The sequence below is a fragment of the Zalophus californianus genome, chromosome 1 (assembly GCF_009762305.2).
Source record: "Zalophus californianus isolate mZalCal1 chromosome 1, mZalCal1.pri.v2, whole genome shotgun sequence".
Lineage (NCBI taxonomy): Eukaryota > Metazoa > Chordata > Mammalia > Carnivora > Otariidae > Zalophus > Zalophus californianus.
Window position 1 is genome coordinate 88,882,978 of NC_045595.1, and position 19,999 is coordinate 88,902,976.

General features: G+C 43.7%; 1 protein-coding gene across 2 annotated transcripts in view; it reads left to right on the forward strand.

Annotated features, from left to right (window-relative positions):
* ACP3 (acid phosphatase 3) overlaps positions 1-19,999 on the forward strand; it is a 47,027-nt gene that overhangs the window by 21,944 nt on the left and 5,084 nt on the right. Inside the window, exons 7-11 of one of the 2 annotated variants that reach the window (XM_027586940.2) lie at positions 1,159-1,291; positions 5,482-5,564; positions 7,623-7,726; positions 11,193-11,362; positions 12,014-13,340. In XM_027586940.2, coding sequence (XP_027442741.1) covers positions 1,159-1,291; positions 5,482-5,564; positions 7,623-7,726; positions 11,193-11,362; positions 12,014-12,033 — 510 coding nt within the window. In that variant the 3' untranslated portion in view covers positions 12,034-13,340. Of the gene's footprint in view, positions 1-1,158; positions 1,292-5,481; positions 5,565-7,622; positions 7,727-11,192; positions 11,363-12,013; positions 13,341-19,999 lie in introns of those variants that run through there. The other variant, XM_027586939.2, reaches the window with a different exon arrangement.

Here is a 19,999-nt window from a genome sequence, read left to right on the forward strand (position 1 = left end):
GATGAGCCCCATGTCGGGCTCTGCCCTGGGTGTGGAGCCTGCTTGGGATTCTCTTCCTCTTCCTCTGCCCCTACCCGCCCCCCTCCCCCCCGCCAAATAAACAGATCTTAAAAACAAAAACAAAAACAAAACAAAACTCTTCAATAGAGACAAGAGCCCATATTTTTGTTCAAGTCTTAATTTTCTTTTTTTTCTTCCTTACTACAGGTTGATCTGAGCTGTTGCATGATGTGGCCGTGGTGCATGGTTTCTTTTTCACTTCTTTCCCACTTATTTCCTCCCTAGGCACTCCACTTTGATCTCCTCTCTCAAGTACTCTCTCTCTCTCTCTCTCTCTCAATCCTACCTTTGAATCTGGGGGATTCTTAATCAACTTTTCATAGCAAGTAAGAAATATTGGCAGGAAGTCTACACCAGTCCGGCTGTCTAGCTTATTCATCCATTTAATACGTATTCACCAAGATCCTACTGTGTGTACAGTGCACATTCCCCAGAAGGCAGTAAACTAGAAGCTGTTGGGAGTGGAGGGTCTGGTATTGAAGGCTCCAGAAATACATTGCCTCTCCCAGCTGTCCTCTAAGGGCACTCACTCAGCTTTGACAGAAACATCATCTAACCCTGTCAGTATCACCTTCCCCCCAGGTTCATAGATCTCTAAACCTTTCATAAAGGAAAGAGGTACATTCTTGCCCTGCCTCACCCTTTCTCTGCAAAATAGGAATCCCCCTTTGCACCCACAGTTCAGCCAAAAGCTATGGACTTGGTAGGAAGGAGCAAATCAGTCTCTGTGAATTTCCCTTCTGAAAATCAATACCACTACTAATCACAAAATAGTTTTCCTAGGGGTGCCTGGGTGGCTCAGTCGTTAAGCGTCTGCCTTCGGCTCAGGTCATGATCCCAGGGTCCTGGGATCGAGCCCCACATCGGGGCTCCCTGCTCAGCAGGGAGTCTGCTTCTCCCTCTCCCGCTCCCACTGCTTGTGCTCTCTCTCTCTCTGTCAAATAAATAAATCTTTAAAAAAATACATAAAAAATAAAAAAATAAAGTTTTCCTAGAGAGAAACAACAGGATAAGGCTAGACCCAGTAGTTCTTGTGGGACAAAGAGGACAAAAAATCATTTAAAAATACACATTTTCTTCCCTTTTTCTTTGCTATAGAGTGTTCACAATTTCACTTTACCCTCCTGGGCCACAGAGGACACCATGACTAAGCTGAAAGAATTATCAGAGTTGTGCATCCTGTCCATCTATGGAATTCACAAGCAGAAAGAGAAATCTAGACTGCAGGGAGGTAAGTCTATAAAAACGTAAAAGGACTGTACTAGATTTGTGGTGGAGTGATCAGGGCCTGAGTGCCGTCCCACCACTAATAAGCTGTGTGACCTTGGACTGGTCCCTTCATTGCTCCTACACTGGTTTCCATTCTTCAAAATGGGGATAATAATGATACCCTCCATGGGTCGTAAGGATTAAAATAAATGGGTGTATTCAAAAAGTTTGGGACAAACAGTACCTGGTACGTAACACACTGTCAATAAACATTACGTGTTTTCATAGTCATTAATGTTACCCACTCTGGACCTTAGTTTTCCCATCTGGGAAATGGACGCTTTGGGCTAAAGCTAAAGGATCCTTTTCATCCTTTCCAGATCAAACAATTAAGGATTTTGTATCTAAGCCCCACGGAAAGCAGTTGTGTCTGGCGGCCTATAGGATGAATTCTTCTAGTGGGAAGTATGACAAAAGGGGCCCATTTTCCTGAGGTAGCATTGTTAAAGTTAGTAAAACACATTTTGCAGATTAATTATGTTATGTAGATTAATACATAATTGCAATCGATAAATTTATGACACAACTTAAATTTTTCCATTGGTGTTGAATGGCATTTATTTCTCAGTGATGCCTCCTTTCAGCTGGATTTGGCCCTTCATAGCATAGGACATCCTATCATAATAAAAGTAGACCCGGGCAAGAGGCTGCCAAGCCCTTCTAATCAGGATAGGTGGGTGGAAGAGAGAAGGTAGAACCAGGCAGAACAGCAAGAGATGCTGATGCCTCTAAGGGCAATTGCACTGCAGGCCAAGACACCAAAGGGGGCATCACCTCTAGGGGTTGTTAATGTAGACATGAAAAGTGAGGATGGAGAGCAAGAGGAGGTCCATTATGTCAGGATGACATAACAGCGAAGAAATTCTCAGCCACAGGAGATGTTCCAAGTCATAGACTCTAGACAGGTGGAGAAAAACAGAGCAATCACATCAAGACTCCAACCATTACCAGACCCTCTTCACTGTGGGGTCAGGACCAGTTCAGCAGAGCCCCGGGAGGAGACAGAGGCAAAGCGTCCTGGTTGTTGGACCAGACTGGGCAGATGTTCACTGGTCATGGCCCAGGCAGCAGCCCAATCTGATGTGTAAACAAAAAAGGAGGCAGAGGGTGGACGTTGGGCCCCACTGGCTACACGTACACCAGGTCTTATTCCTGAACCACCAGGTCCCAGAGGTAGGACCCAATCCCAAGTCACATCAGAGGGTGGAGACAGCGCTCTTGATTGAGTTTCCCCCCACCCCAGTCAAAATGGGCTGAGGAATTCAGCCCTCACTACTCAACATGCCATCCATGAAGCAGCAACAGCATCACCAAGCCTCTGGAAATGCAGAATCTCAGGCCCCACCCCAGGCGAGCTGAATCAGAATCTGCATTCTTCTGAAATCCCTAGGCACCTCACGAAACATGAAAGTTCAGAAGCACTTCTCTAGATGCAAGAAATGCTGAGGAAATGGGCAGGGAGAGCCAGGCAGAAACTGAGAATAGTCTAATAATAGATGCAGGAGTCTGCATAGGAAGAAAAACTGGGGGATTTCCTCGCAGTTTGTTCATGTTTCCTCTTCTTGTTTTCCTTTGACTACTAGACATTGCATTTCAGGGAAGTCACTTTCTCTTTGAATCCGGTTTCCCCCTCTGATGAGTGCGTTAAATTAGATTCTGTCTATTAAGAGTCCTTCCCTAAGCTGTTCTTTTAGTCTCAGACTCCAAAGGCAGGTATTTGTGTGAATGCACCTGTCCTATTTTCTGGAGAAGTCCAGGCTATTGATTGGCCAGGAAATTGTTTCCTGAGTGATCCCTACCAAAATCCGAGTTCAGCCTATTGTTTGGATCTGGGTAGGCAAGGGAGATTTGGCAACTGCATGCTTGTTGGATGATGAAGTGGCTAAACACAATCCTACAGAGAAAACCTGTATTGTCTGGGTGACACAGAGTCACACAGGAACATCAGGATTTTGGCATCTTCTGATCTTTGCCAAAACTTTTGTTCCATCAGTTGGTTTTAGGGATGACACAATTTGGTACTCTGTACTCCTCCACCCACCTCCTTCTACACACACACACACCCCACAAAAATTCCTAAGGTTCATTTAGGAATTTTTGATATATGGCTGGTCATATCTGCACTAATGCAAACCTCGGTGTACACCCCAGGTTGATGTAAGCTACTGCCTGCAAGCCAAATCCAGCCTGCTGCCTATTTTTTATAAATAAAATAGGACTGAAACTCAGCCACACTCATTTAGGTAGTGCTATGGCTGTTTTGGGGCTTCGCCCTGAGAGGGAACCGTTACGGCCGAACATAGGGTCCACAGAGCCTAAAACACTGACTGTCTGGTCCTTTACAGAAAAAGTATACCAGCCCCTGCTCTAGCTCAAGAGTGTGGGAAGGGAAGTTTGTGTCTTCCAGTCAGTGATATTTTGTCTAGTGTATGCAGTCAGTAAATGATGCAACAGGGAACTCAGAAACTAGCCTGTGTTACAGGGTAGTCAGATGATTAAGACATGCTGGGTTCAGAGACGTTCAGCCCCTCTGTGCACAGGGTGTGGAATCTTGGGCACGTTGCTGAATGTCTCTGAACCTCCGTGCCCCCCCCCCCCCGCAAACATAATTATTGGCACCTCAGAGCCCGGGGGTAACTGTGGTGGTTACCCCTAGGTTCTTCTGGGGCAAGGTGGACAACCACCCCCAGAACCAAGAGCTGATACCATATCCCATTATCAACACCGAAGGCTGCTGCAGAGGCACCTGTCGAAGGACAGGTTGCTGATGGGTGATGGTGTTGTCCCTAAAGGACGCTGAGAAAGCCACCTTCTCTGAAGCAGAGTGATGTAGACCTGTTGGAGATGTGGCTTCCAGGTTCTTCTATTCCTAGTCAAAAGAGTCCCAGCATCTACAGAGAGAGCAGACCGCCTCCCTTCTTAATTAACCCTTTATGGTGCCTCTTGGTAGACAGATGAGAAAACAGTCTCTTTGTACTATGTTATGAGCTTTTTGAGGGCAGGAGTCTGATTTCAGCTAGCATAGCATCTGACCCATGGTAGCTGCTCAGTGTGTTTGCTGAGTGGACCACAGAGTCAGGAATGACAGTCTGTTAACATCAATGCCCTGCTCTTTACAAAAACAAACTGGTCATTCTGAAGCCAGGAGAGTACATGTGTAGTAAAGAAACCACCGGGGCGCCTGGCTGGCGCAGTTGGTTGAGCGTCTGACTCTTGGTTTCAGCTCAGGTGGTGATCTCCAGGTCATGGGATCGAGCCCCACACCCCGCTCCACATTCAGCATGGAGTCTGTTTCAGACTCTCCCTCTGCCCCTCCCCCTGTGCGCGCTCTCTCTCTCTCTCGAATAAATAAATAAACCTTAAAAAAAAAAAACCCACCAGAAATATAAGGAGTCTTCAGGTGATGGTTGTGGAAATCCCTGGGGCACCATGTCCTCAAGCCAGCACCTGCCACCCCAAGATACCTCTCAGCCTTCAGCATCTGCCAAGAGGATGGAGACTCTGAGTTGTGTGCCTGCCCTTCACCACCTCAGGAACAACAACATGAAGGGCAAGAGCTCTCTTCTATGGAGCCCTCAGATGGAAGATGCTGGCTGCCCCCTCATAGTGATCCCCAGGGTAACCTGGAGGAATGGTCCACAGAAAATAGTCCAGGACCTATACAGACATCCAGAGAGCTGCTTTCTCCCATGGCCTCCCAATGGTTTGACTCCCAGAGAGTAGAAGCAAGAGGGATGAAGACAGAGTAGATGCCAGGCTGTCATTTCAGGGCTGCCCTGGAGAAGAGCACTAGCTAGCAACTGTCTGAAAAATGCCATTTGTAATTCCTTCCAAGTTCCTCAACCTCCTATCTCAAGCTTTGACAAAACCTTGGGATAGTAGGGTCCTCGTGTGTCAATCCAACTCTCCTTGCCCAGCCTGTATATGAGTCACTGTATGTCGCCGGGCCTCAGCTTTCCCACTGTTAAATGGGGGATAGAAGTCGGGATTCAGTAAAATAACATAAAGCACATAGTAGATGCTCAACCGAAGTAATTTCTTTCCCTCTCTTAAGTTTTCAGAATTATGGCAGGGAGAATCACGAAGTAGCAATTAACAAAAAGTTTAAGCCCATGTTTGGTTCAGCTCCTTTGTTGATCTGTCTTTTCTAAGGTATCCTGGTCAGTGAGATCCTCAATCACATGAAGAGTGCAACTCAGCCATCGAACCACAGAAAACTTGTCATGTATTCGGCAGTAAGTGTTTTCACCTCCGCTCAACATCCATTTGGTCGGACAGTGACCTCTTTAAGGCAGGAGCCTCATTTTCTTCATCATCATTTCCCTATTGCCCAGTAGATGGTAGACATTTTAAATATTGATTCTTCAGCTCTCCTAAATATGTGTATAGATGACCACCTATGTGGTTGGCATTTTTAAATTTTGTTTTGTTTTTATTTTAAATTTTAATTTTAAAATTAGATACATAATTCTGGCCCTTGAGGAACTTACAGTCTAGGACTGACAAGAAGACATAAACACCATGCAGAGCAGTATAGAAATGCAGCGTAAGCAAGTGCTTTGGTGACACAGAGAAGGGAAGCATCACTTCTGTTCCAAACTAAAAGCAGAGCATGAACGGGATGCGATGATGAATGGGATGCGGGTGGGGAGTAACGATGTGGAGGTAAAACCACAGACGAAGGCCATGTTTCAAGCCTCCAGGACTGGGAAAAGAGTGGAGCCATTAACCGAGGTGCTCTTGGGCCAGGGGAATGTAACGATTTAGACAACTGGGTTTGAAATGCCAGGGAGCTTCCAAATAGAAATCTCCAGAAGGCAAAGGGACTAGAAGAGAGAAGGGGAAAAAGAGCTGCAACATGAAGTTAGAGCCAAACTGGGTGCAGAAAGAAAAAGGGAGGTCTCGGAGAAGACTCCAACCTTGGGAGCAGAAGCCAGGGAAAGAGGCAGTGTTCAGGGAGCCAGGGAAATTGGCAGGGCACGGAGATTCAAGGGGTACATTGAGCACTGAAATGGCTGTCCGTGGAGTCTGCAATGAGCAGGGAACCGGAACACACAGTATGGGAACTCAAGTTTCCCACCCACTTCTCTAGGACAGAGGATTTCTCAGATATGGTTTGGCTGGAGAAAGCCATGTTTTCATTCTGCAGGAAGCTGGAAGGGGTGACTCCAGATACAGGGAAGTTTGTTTATCAGCAGAGGTTCTGAATGGTATAAGACAAAGAGCTTATGGATGGAACAGAGCGTGGTTCTCCCTGGAGAGGGGCTTCCGGAAACCAGTCCGTTCTGCCAGTTTCTTTAGTTTCTCATCTGGTTTCCCGTTCTGACTTGTATGATTTCTGGCAAGTCATAAATCTGTAACTCTAGTTCTTTCTCCAGTAAATCAGTTCTGAGCCCTTTTTAATATGTGTATACTGCCATATAGTTTAGGCAACCAGATGTTATGCCCATTTTGTAGATATAGAAGCTGAGGACTTTCAAAGATTATGTAATTAAATAGTGGCCAAACTGGGACTGAAAACCAGCCCTACACCTTCCAGCCACTCTGGGATAAACAATTAACAATTATTTTTCAATTATGCGCTCTATTTCCTCACATTTTAACCTCTCTATCATTTATAATCTTATATATTCTTCTCCAACTTTACTTTTTTAAGATTTTTTTATTCATTTCTTTGAGAAAGAGAACACAATCAGGGAGAGGCAGAGGGAGAGGGAGAAGCAGACTCCCCACTGAGCAGGGAACCTGACACCGGGCTCGATCCCAGGACCCTGGGATCATGACCTGAGCCAAAGGCAGACGCTTAACCGGCTGAGCCACCCAGGCAAGCCTCTTCCCCAACTTTAAAATCACACATTATTCTAATCTGCAGAAGAAATATAATCTAGCATTAATATGTTCCAAAATATTTTAAAATATAATAAAAATCAATGAAACAAGCTAAAACAGAGATGTTCCACTGGGAAAAAGCATGGTACAAAACCCGAACACTAGACTCAAATTTACTTTCTTCCATTTGGGGGTTATATGACGTTAAGCAAGTTACTTAATTTATCTGGGTTTGTTCATCTTTTTAATGGGAATAATGATATGTAAAAAAAAAAAAAAAAGGCATACTGCCTCGCACACAACAGATGTTCCACCAAAATTAGTTCTTCCCTTCTACCATGGGGGTATGGCAACTTTAAGTGAATCAGAAACCACAGTTCTCTACAAGTGCTTAATACTACCCATGGAATGTACATCGGAACCAGAGGTAAAGATCAAAAATGATTTATTTCAAATCTCCACAGCATGACACTACCGTGAGTGGCCTACAGATGGCACTAGATGTTTACAACGGAATCCTTCCTCCCTATGCTTCCTGCCACATAATGGAATTGTATCTTGAGAAGGGGTGAGTATCTAAGAGGTGTTTTTCACAATTAATACCACTGGCCCCCAGGTTTTGTTATTATTGTTATTATTAGCTTAAATTTTTAAAAAAATATTTAATTTTCAGTTAGGTACATAAATTTAAAATCATAAACTGAACATAATAAAAAATAAATAAAATCATATACTATGTAAAATAATTCCCTAAGTTAAAAATATCGCTATTTTTCCACTTTCAAATTTCATGAAATAATTTATCCAAACTCTTTGTATGCATCTTAATTTGTGTCTTCACCACTAGAGCCAATTTTGAGTCCCCTAAAACTGTTTTCCAGATATATTAACTAATAAGGGTAATTTTGGCTGCTGTACAAATTAACCTCAGATTCTCAGAGGCCTATCCCAATGGACATTTTCTCATTCATGTAATACCCCAATAGAGATGTCCCTCACTTGTGGCGCCTGGTGGCTCAGTTGGTTAAGCGTCCAACTCTTGATTTTGGTTTAAGTCATGATCTCAGGGTTGTGAGATAAAGCCTGGCATCAAGCTCAGCACTGGCCATGGAGCCTGCTTAAGATTCTCTCTTTTCCTTTTCCTCTGCCCCTCCCCCCTAAAAAAAAAAGAGAGATGTCCCTGGCCATTAGGAGGTGACTCACCCATGGTGATTTGGGGACCCAAGCTTCCATCTTTTTAAGGCCTATAGTAAGGCTTTAACTGCCATAGATACACTAGTGATTCCTCTTTTTTTTAAGATTTTATTTATTTTTTTGAGAGAGAGAGCGAGAACATGAGCCGGGGGAGGGGCAGAGGGAGAGGGAGAAGCAGGCTCCCCGCTGGGCAGGGAGCCCAATGCGGGACTCGATCCTAGGACCCTGGGATCATGACCAGAGCCGAGAGCAGATGCTTAACTGACTGAGCCACCCAGGCACCCCTAGTGATTCCTCTCTGGTGGATTTGGGCAAAGTATATTGAAAGGATTCACCATTTAAATCCATTAAGAACATTCATGATTCAGGGGAAGAAGTCAAAATGTCAACATTAACAGAAGTGTGGAAGAAGTTGATTCCAAAACCCTCGTGGATGACTTAGAGGGATTTAAGACTTCAGTGCAGATGTGGTAGAAATAGTGAGAGAACTAGAACTAGAAGTGGAGCCTGAATGGAACTGACTTGCTGCAATCTCATGATAAAACTGATGGATGAGGAGTTGCTTCTTATGGATGAGCAAAGAAAATGGTCTCTTGAGATGGAAACTACTCCCGGTGAAGATGCTGGGAACGTTGTTGAAATGACGACAAAGGACTGATAATATCACATAAACTTAATTGTTAAAGCAGCAACAGGGTTTTAGGGAATTGATTCTAATTTTGAAAGAAGTTCTATAGGTAAAATGCTATCAAACAGCATCACATACTACAGAGAAATCATTTGTGGAAGTAAGAGTCAGTCAATATGGCAAACTTCACTGTTGCCTTATTTTAAGAAACTGCCCCAACCACCCCAGCCTTCAGCAACCACCACCCTGCAGTCAGCAGCTATCAACACTGAGGCAAGAACCCTCCCAGCAAAAAGATTACAACTCGCTGAAAGCTCAGATGGTGGTTAGCATTTTTTTAGCAACAAAGTATTCTTAATTAAGTTATACACCTTTTTTTAGACATAACACTATTGTACACTTAATAAACTACTATATAGTATAAACATAACTTTTATATGCACTGGGAAACCAAATAATTCATTTGATTCACTTTATTATGATATTTGCTTTATTGTGGTGGTCTGAAACAAAACCCACAATATCTCCAAGAAATGCGTGTAGTCACTTGGTCCCACCTACATGCAAGGGTGTAGATTTCCCAATCTGGGAAATGTCACTTTTCAGCCATAACTCTATTATATGGAACGAGAATCATGAATTTTGTTCGACTATTAGTCATCTTTGCCATATCATCTTGAGATAAAAGATGCTGTCACTGGGAAAGTCATCTCAGGGTATAAGTAGTCATTCACATAATATTAGGAAGTTTTTAAAAACATATCTCTAAATGAATATTTGTAGTTACTACTGTTTATGTGGCTTTTAAAAGTGAAGTTTATTTATTTATTTATTTTTAAGATTTTATTTATTTGAGAGAGAAGGAGACAGCGAGAGAGGGAACACAAGCAGGGGGAGCGGGAGAGGGAGCAGCAGGCTTCCCACGGAGCAGGGAGCCCGAAGCGGGGCTCAATCCCAGGACCCTGGGACCATGACCTGAGCTGAAGGCAGACGCTTAATGACTGAGCCCCCAGGCACCCCAAAAGTGAAGGGTTTTTTTTAAAGATTTATTCATTTTAGAGACAGAGACAGAGCATGAGCAGGAGGGGCAGAGAGAGAAAGAGAGAATCTCAAGCAGATGTCGCATCTAGCGCAGAGCCCGACTGGGGGCTCGGTCCCATGACCATGAGATCATGACCTGAACGGAAACCAAGAGTCGGATGCTTAAACAACTGCACCACCCAGGCACCCCTGAAAGTGATATTTTAGAAGACTTGTTTGTAGTTGTGAGGTTACTACCCCAAGAATAATCACTAAATCCTACTTCCGTTTCTCTCCCGCCTCTTTGGCAAATGAGTCCATAAGGCCCTCATACTAGTTTTATAAGGTTGGCATACATCTTGTTTTTTCAAATAAAGTATCAAATGTGAGGGAGTATAAGGACTTAGGAATAAGGAATTACACCCTCTTTCTGAGGTGTAATTTTGACAAAGTCTGGATGTATATTTAAGCACATGTGTTAAGTATTGCTCAGTTCCAGGTTTATTGCCTGGATAAGGAAAGCAGAGATACCTTCATTCAGAGGAAAACCTAAAAGAAATCCTCAGAGAGGAAAAGAGAAAATGAAGCAAATGAGGATCATGAAGGGGAGAGAATAAGAGAAGGAAAACCCAATACCCTACCTGCCCCCCACTTCTTACTCAAAGGCTCATCAGATCACCCCAATTCCCCCAACCATCGCCTCTCAGCTCCCTCTCCAATTAAGCATCCCGCTCCCCACCTCTTTTGCCCCTGGTTATCTAACAAACCAGCCCTCCCATTTCCACCCTCTGGATCTGGTCCACCTGCCCCAATCTCCCCATTCCCACACTTAAGTTAGCTAATATCTACTCACTCCTGTAAATTCTTCCCCTCTTAACTTGTATCTTCTTAACTTCTTTTTTTTTTTTTTTTTTAGATTTTATTTATTTGAGAGAGAGAGTGTGTGCATGGGGGGTGGGGGGTGGAGGCAGGCTCCCCGCTGAGCAGGAAGCCCAATGCGGGGCTGGATCCCAGAACCCTGGGATCATGACCTGAGTTGAAGGCAGATGCTTAACCGACTGAGCCACCCAGATGCCCGTAACTTCTTAACTTCTTAACTACAGCTGACATATTACAGGCCAGGTGGAAAATAATTCAATGGCAGTTTAACAACACAGAACTAACAGCTCCGTCTTCTACCTTCCTCCACCAGGGAGTACTTTGTAGAGATGTACTACCGGAATGAGACCCAGCATGAACCATACCCCCTCACGTTGCCAGGCTGCACTTCCAGCTGTCCTCTGACGGAGTTTGCTGAGCTGGTTGCCCCTGTGATCCCCCAAGACTGGTCCACGGAGTGTATGACCACCAGCAATGACCAAGGTACTGGGGATGTTATGGATTAGAAAGGCAGAGTACCCTTTCTCCAGGCAGATGGTGGCTTGGAGAATATAACTCGGCCATCACCCCCAGCTTTGAGGGAAATGGGTTTGGGGTGATAATTGTCTGTTTCAGGGACCCCCAATTTCAGTCAACTCCTACCTCTCCACCAGGCCCTGCCCCTACTTGGCCTAAACTTTGACTTGGTTTTTTTCAGTGTTAATAGAAAAGGACGTGTCAAAAGAGAATCAGAGATAAAGTTTAGATCAAATTTCATGGGGCTCCCATGAGCTATATGATTGGCCACATAGAACGTTTTGGGTTTGTTTGTTTGTTTTTAAGAGCTCCCAGCTATCACTTGAGCAGGATTAAATGAGGTCGTTCTTTAAGTGTCGGAAGTGAAACAGATTTCAAACAAAATCCACAATCTAGAGTGAGAGCAAGGAAGGGAAGAAGTTAATCCTAGGCAGATGGGCAAAGGACCAGCTTATCTGTTAGTTCCAGTCTTCTCACAAGGAGAGGCAGAGAAATGGATACAGTGGAGTGATCCAGAGAAATCCTCTACACTGGGAAACTGGTACTATCTTTTTCTACTTATGTTAAAACATATTGGGTAGGAAATCTGAAAAGTAAATACCTCTTTGTGTCCTTTAGCCCTGGAAAATCCATGTTAACTTTTGAAGAAACCAAAAGCAAATTTGCCAGAAAACTTTGCTGTCTGTAATATATACGGCAGCTCTTGGAGCACAAACATCCTAGCGAATAATTTTATTTAGGTGCACAACACATCAGAGATGAGAGCCCTACATCAGTGGTCTCTCTTGAAGATGGTAAGAGATGTTGACTCTGGATTTGATTAAAGAGAGAAAGTACAATGACACGTATCAGACTGGAACAAAATTAGAAATGAAAGAATGTTCTAAATGCCTCCAAGATCAAAACTTACTGGAATGTCGAAGGTATGGCTGTGTGATAGCTCTTCTGAGGACAAAAGGGATGTGTAAGGCTTTGATCCTGAGACCTTCAGAAAACCTAAGCAAGCTCACAGGTCCTGCGGAAACTACTCACTGTACAAGAAGAAATCGTGTGCAAATGACACTCTTTAGAGTTCTGTAGATTTGCCGGGTGGCAGATGCAACGCATCTAGAGAACACCATGCCACGTTACCGTTACAGATAAAGATGAAATGATTTCTAGAGATGGTTTCTACTGGATGCCAGAGTCTAGAGCAAAGCATTCCCTTGCCTAGTGGGTTATGGGATGACTGACATTAGACATTGATTCATATAGTTATTTGTACTATTTTTTCCCAAGTAATTATTTGCCCCAGCGCTACCATCTAATTACCCTTCCTCCCGCATGCATGTACCTTTCCTCCGGCAGTAAGCCAAATGTAAAACAATGAATAAAGTCACTAGTAGGGAGTTCAAAGACATTACTTTTATAATGAACTGTGAAAAATGTATGTGTGTTTAATTAGAATAAAATCCCAGAAGGACACATTTGAGGGGTTCTATTTTTGTTTGGGGATTTTATTTTAATGTAACCAGAGGGAAAATATTAATGTAAAGTAAAAATGATTTTGACTGGCTTAGATGACTATTTTACATTGAAAATGTGTTTAGTGTGGACTTTACTGCTTCAGAAAAAGGCTAAGCTGATGGATGGCTCTACTTCATCTATTAATGAGGAACTTGCAAGAAAACACCCTTGGAAAATGTACAATGTAGCAGGGAAGCAAAAAGATACAGATTACACAGAATAACAAGGGTTATATCTTATGACTACAAGGGTTGCTAGAGGACAAGAGTTAACTGGATTCCGAGGGAGGGAGTCAGTAAGGAATGGCACGAAAGGCTACCTATAGGAGCTGCACCATCTGAAATCGGTTTGGGTGGTGGTTTCTAATGGTGTGGTACAAGGTGCACCATCTGAAATCAGTTTGGATGGTGGTTTCTAATGGTGTGGTACAAGGTACTAGACAGCCATTTATCAAATGTCTCAGTGGCTTGAACCTGGAAAGCGTAGGGGAGTTACTCAGCAGAAGATTCTGGGTCTAAGGAGATTCCCACAGGTTTCCCTCAAGGGGCCAGTTCTAATAAGATAAAATATCATCTCCACAAGAGCAAGGATTTTTATCTGTTGTGTTCTCTCTTATATCTGTCCTCAGAAATACCTGTGCCTGACATGGATTAGTGCTCAATAAACATTTGCTCGAGGAATGTATAAATTACTTACCCTTCCTCCCTGAACCTACTGTCTTGTCTCTGTCTTGATTAGTAGTGATCCCCGGTAACCCGGGAGTTATTTTTTATCTCATCCTCTTCTTTATTCTCCATAGCCAACCCATCACCTCCTCTTATCAAACCTATGTGTAGAGTGTTTATAAAATTCTTTTCAAGGGCACCTGGGTGGCTCAGTCGTTAAGCGTCTGCCTTCAGCTCAGGCCGTGATCCCAGGGTCCTGGGATTGAGCCCCGCGTCGGGCTCCCTGCTCAGTGGAGAGCCTGCTTCTCCCTCTCCCTCTGCCTGCCTCTCTGCCTACTTGTGCTCTCTCTCTCTATCTCTCTGTCAAATAAATAAATAAAATCTTAAAAAAATAAAATAAAATTCTTTTCAAGACACCAGTATCAGGGCACCTGGGTGGCTCAGTGGGTTAAGCATCTGCCTTCAGCTCAGGTCATGAGCCCAGGGTCCTGGGATCGAGTCCCACATCGGGCTCCTTGCTCAGCGGGGAACCTGCTTCTCCCTCTGCCCCTCACCCCACTTGTGCTTTCTCTCGTGTGCGCTCTCAAATAAATAAATAAAACCTTTAAAAAAAAAAAGATACCAGTATCAACAACTCAATATTCAAATAGAGTGAAACTAATTACAAAATATGTCAATAAAAAGAAAACTTAGGGATTGTTGTGCTGGAGCTAGCGCTTACCAACCTCAAGAGTGGAATGTGCACATCCCTTCCCAACTCTGAATTCAAAGACTTGACTTCGGCAGTGTGAAATTGGTCATGGTGTCATAGCAGGAGCATTTTCACCACAGAAATCCGCATATGCCACACATCAAAGTTTTATTTTTTGTGTTTTTGATCCAGTTTACTAGCACACCGCTGGTTTTAGCTCATAGGGAGCTTATTAAGAGTCTACCACATGAGGTGGTCTCCAACAAAGTGAATTCAATAACTGAACTCCTTTAAGGAAAAAGGATTAGATTTGTTCTGTGGTCTCAAAGAGTGATGTTGGAGCAGCAGGTCAAAATTTCAAAAAGACTGTGATCGGTGTTGGGTAAAAATTTCAGAAAGACAGACTGTGATCAGTGCTGGGAAATTCCTGGAACAGGAAGTCATATTTGCCTTGACAGAGACACCATCAAGCAGGCCAAAGTATACAAGGTTATAGGCATTGAATGATTCCTTAGTAGGGCCACAAAATTTAGCAAATAAAAGTATAGGGTGCTCAGATACATTTGAATGATAGCTTTAACTGATGGATTTTTATAATATGTTGGGGGGGAAGATGGTTACAGAATATTTCAGGTGTCCTGAGAAAGCCAATACAGAAAGCAGGACAAACCATTAAACACAGGACATATCTTGGACATGCAGAATGCCTGGCAACCCCACCACCCATGAAATCCTACCCATACCTGTAAGCAGTGTTATTCACCAGTGCTGGTAGACCCAGTCAATTTCATTCTCCTATCAACTAAATTAAGCAGAATCTTTGCTGGGAAATTCATAAGTCTAAGTTCCATACTATGTTACTTGAAAATGATAAAATTCTTTCTTTAGAAAATACTTTCTTGGGACTTTCTTGAGTGGCTCTATCATTAAGCATCTGCCTGCAGCTCAGGTCATGATTCCAGGGTGCTGGGATCAAGCCCCGCATCGGGCTCCCTGCTCAGTGGGGAGTCTGCTTCTCCCTCTCCCTCTGCCACTCCCCCAGCTTCTCTCTCTCTCTCTCTCAAATAATTAAATAAAATCTTTTAAAAAAATTAGAAAATACTTCCTTAATTCCAGAATTTTACTGACACTGTCAGACTTTCTTTGCTAGCCCTCTCCCAAACCCTCTCTCAATCTCCAACATCACGTATTTAGTGGGAAGGAGAATTACTGGTGGGAAGCTCTAGTTTCCCCTTATTACCTTTGTAAAGCTGAGACTCTGCAGTAAATATGCACATGCCCAAGGCAAGATCCAGACCTTTTTCCTCCTTGAATCTTCAGACAATGCCTAGAACCTGGTACCTTCAGTCAAAATTTACTAATTGAATAAATGTTCAGCCCCGGGGTGTCGGGGTGGTTCAGTCGGTTAAGCGTCCCACTCTTGATTTTGGCTCAGGTCATGATCTCAGGATTGTGAGATCCAACCCCAAGCCGGGCTCCCCGCTCAGCAGTGCATCTGTTTAAGATTCTGTCTCTCCCTCTCCATCTGCCCCTATCCACCCCTCTGTCTCTCTCTCTCTAAAAATAAATAAACCTTTAAAAACAAATAAATAAATGTTCAGCCCTTCATACTTAGCCTGACTTCCTCATGGCTGGACCCAGATATCAGAAGCCTGGAACCCAACTGTTCAATAAATAGGGGAGAAAGGCTATGAATGAGCCTCAAATGTGACTGTACTATAAAGACCCAGTCAGTGACTACATACACATATGTATATGCCAATATGTCTGTTATGTGGTCTGTTTTCCGCATAGTTACCTTGGCATTCTCTTGTTCCCCCATTGCTATTTAGAGCCCCTGTTCCATGATGCCCCTTCCAGCACCTCCCCTCCCTCAGAGCGAAGGCCAATCACAGCACCTGTTTCTCATTCTTGTTGCCACTATCATCAGTTTCCCAGGACGTGTGTCATCCTTCATTAATGACATTGGGAACTTGCTTTGGTATACACCAACTCACTCCTCACTCCCGCTTCTGTCCTCATCTAGGCAGTTCTGACATCACAAGAGTGGTCCATCCCATACCCTGCCCACCACAGCAATATCCAACCTAGATTAAACCAACCACACAGTTTCTGCATTCTCATCGGCTGAGTGAAGCAGAAGCCTGTTGTTAGCACTGCAGATTAGGAATATTGAAATTTCTATTCCAACCCCAGCTGGATCTTTCAACACTGCTTGGCAAATGTATTCACCCTTACTGGACTCTTTTCCTGTATTCTACAGGAAAGCCTTGTTATTTTCCCCAAACTTTTAATTCCATCTTGGCTTCTTTAATTCTTTTGAGATAGCCTGAGAAGAGCAAGATAGTCCATTGAAAAGTCTTTTAGGTTCTCCTGTCACTACCTCAAAATATCTTAGTAGCCCGAACCTGCCTTTTCTGCTGCCCCTCAGGAAAACATGTTCCTCCTTGAGTTACCTAACTCCTTTCCTCATGCGTATGATCCCACCCCTCATCTCCTGGGACCTCGATGAATCTTAGCTTCATTTTCTTCCTCTGCACTGGCTTAGGAACATGCCCAAATCTCTCATCAAAGAACAGCTTCAAGCACCTGCTCTCACTCTTCAATCCCAATTTTCTTGAACTAATCATTTACATTCTGTATTTCCTCATCTCTCTCTCTCACTCCTGAACTTTTCAAAAAAATGACGTTCTTCCCTCCATCTCTCTTTGGAAACATCCCTTTTGAAAGTCATTGGTGCCTAATTCAGCAACCTGTCTTCATTTTCCTACCAATATCACATATCCCCATTTTACAGAGAAGAAAACTGAGCCTCAGAAAAAAACATGCCACAAGTGGTAGGGTCAGGATTCAAGCCTCACACTCGTAAACACCATAGTTCTACTGTATCGTCTTCCTTTTCCATCCTACACTGGCTTGTTGACCATCCCCCTGGGACAAAATTCCCAAAAATTAAATTAGTGGATCAAAGAATATGAATATTTAATAAACAGTAGCTACTTTTTGAGTACCTATTATGTGCCTAATAGGAACATTAGGTTAGCAAGAGGAAGCATTAAGTCTGCTGAGGAAACAGCAAGACAAGAAAATTGTTCCCCTGTGACCTAGACCCCTTGGCGAGGTTGGGGAGGGAGGCAGGCGAGGAGGACAGGGGGATAAAGAATTAAACAAGCCCTAATGGTTTTAAGTATGGTGAATACTATAATAAAGGACATATGGGAAAGGCAATTCGCTTAAGTCTAAAAGGTCAGAGAAGACATTTCAAAGGGGGTGATGTTTATTTTTTTTTTAAAGATTTTATTTATTTATTTATTTGAGAGAAAGAGAGAGAGAGAGAGAGAGAAACAGCATGAGAGGGGAGAGGGTCAGAGGGAGAAGCAGTCTCCCCGCCGAGCTGGGAGCCCCATGTGGGACCCGATCCCAGGAATCCGGGATCATGACCTGAGCCGAAGGCAATCGCTCAACCAACTGAGCCACCCAGGCGCAAAGGGGGTGATGTTTAAACCAAAGCCTGAAAGAGAGAAAGAATTAAATGGGTGAGTGGAGGTGAGGAAAGATGAAAATGTTACAAACAAAAGAAAATGTGGAGAAGACCAAAGGCTAGAGACAGCATGGGGCATTTTAGGAATTAGAAGGAGTATGTCTGGTTAGAGCATGAAGATGCTGAGGAGGTGGGCATTAAGTGTCTCAGGTCAAGTTGAGTAGCTCTGGCCATTAAAAGGTTTTAGGCAGATAGGAGCACCTGGGTGACTCAGTCGGTTAAGGTCATGATCCCAGCGTCCTGGGATCGAGCCCCACGTCAGGCTTCCTGCTCAGCAGGGAGTCTGCATCTCCCTCTCCTGCCCCTTCCCCTGCTCCCTCTCCCTCACTCTCTCTCAAGTAAATAAAATCTTTAAAAAAAAAAGAAAGGTTTCAGGCAGAGGACCTATGACGGGACAGGCTTCTTGTTTTAGAAAGACCTCTGCCCTCATGGGGAACGTGGACTGGGGAGCAGTGGGGCTTCGGGCAGGGAGCATGGCTGGAAGGCTGTTGCAATCATCCAAGGATGAGAGTGAGGGCAGACTTATTCAAAGAGGAAAGAGGAAGTGTAGACAGGACTTGGGGAGTAACAGCAAGAGGAAGAGGCTTTTAATACTTATTGCCAAAATAGTTTTCAGAAAAGTAGTGCTGATTCACACTGCCTTCAGCAGCCTTCTCGTGTTCCCATGTGGTAAGAGGGCTTTCAGTCATTTCCAGCACTGTCTCTTTGTAGTAGATACGATGGATCACTCCCTCTTTTTCTCAGATTCTAGAACATTACTCTGTCAAACTCACAAAATCCTTCACAGTACAAGGTAGTGTGTAATTTAAAAAATTAAGGAGGGAGGGAGAGAGAGAATCTCTCCTGAGTATCTTCTGTGTCCTCAGACTCATACCTTCCTCCAACTCCCTAAATGATCAGGTCCCTGGTGCCCTCACTCCACCCTTCCCATGGGCCACTATTACCCAGGTCTCATCTTCTACACTTACAATCCTTATTTCCGTGTCTCCATACAGAAGACCTGTTTTTTCCAGCTGCCTACTGACCCTTTCTACGAGGATAATAAGCCTACATTTGAAATGAAATTTATTGTCTCCTCCACTCCAAACTGATCCTTTTTAATGTGCTTCCAATCTCAGTTCGTAGCCTAATCATCTTCTTCACCCAAACTAGAACCCATGAGTGGCCGTGATTCCACTTCTCCTTGACCAGTACATTTAGTCCACGACGGAGCCTGTCGGTTCTACTTCAGGAGTATGCTAGAATTCCCTCATCCGCATCGTCAGGACCACACGTCCAGTGCTAAGCCCTCAGTATCTTGTCAAAGGCATATCTATAGTCAGCAGGCCTAGAGTGTCTCCACCATCCTATCTTTCTCTGCAGTTGTTTTCTTGTTGTAAACACAAATTGGGCCAAGTCACTTCCATGTGTCATACTTGATGATTTCCACGTGCCCCATGACAAACCAGACCTTCAAAGACCTAGGCCCCAACCTACCTCTCTGGTCTCAACTCACTAGGAGCTATCCTCCAGCCACGGGCAGCTGCTCATTGGCACTCTTGTGCAACTCATTCTGTCTCATGGCAAAGTCTTATTTACTTCAAAGTCCAGCTCAAATCTTAAGCATTTCCTGAGAAGGCTTTCCAACCTCTATCTCTTCTAAATAGAAAGCTTTGTATTAATCTCAGCTTTTTCTCTACTCCAATGGCAAGTCTTTTACACTTTTATTTTACTATTTATCACATGACCTCATAATTGTCTATCTGGTTCTCCCACTAGATTTTGATGATCCCAAAAGCAGGGATCATGGAACCCCAGAACCCAACACTGGGTTAGGCCAATAGGTGGCCTAGCATATGGTATGTGCCCACTGCATGTCTGGGAAAGAATGAAGGAGGAAAAAAGATTGAGAAAGCATATTCCATGGGACTACTATGACAACATAGCCAATAAAAAAAAAAATTGAAAATAAATTTCCAGATAAAGAAAGTCACCCATGAACATTAATGAACATTAATTTTAAAGATTCATTAGTCTCTGCCTTCTTCCCTCGTTTCCATTTATTCCTTTCCTTCCTTCCTCAAGTCTGTTCAGTTCCCTCTACCTTTATATTAACTCACAGTGGTAATGGCACCTGTCCACCAGGATCTAATTTTATTAATATTCACCTTCTCATGATGCTAAGAGGCATCCTGACATCATGAGAAAAGCACTGAACTAAG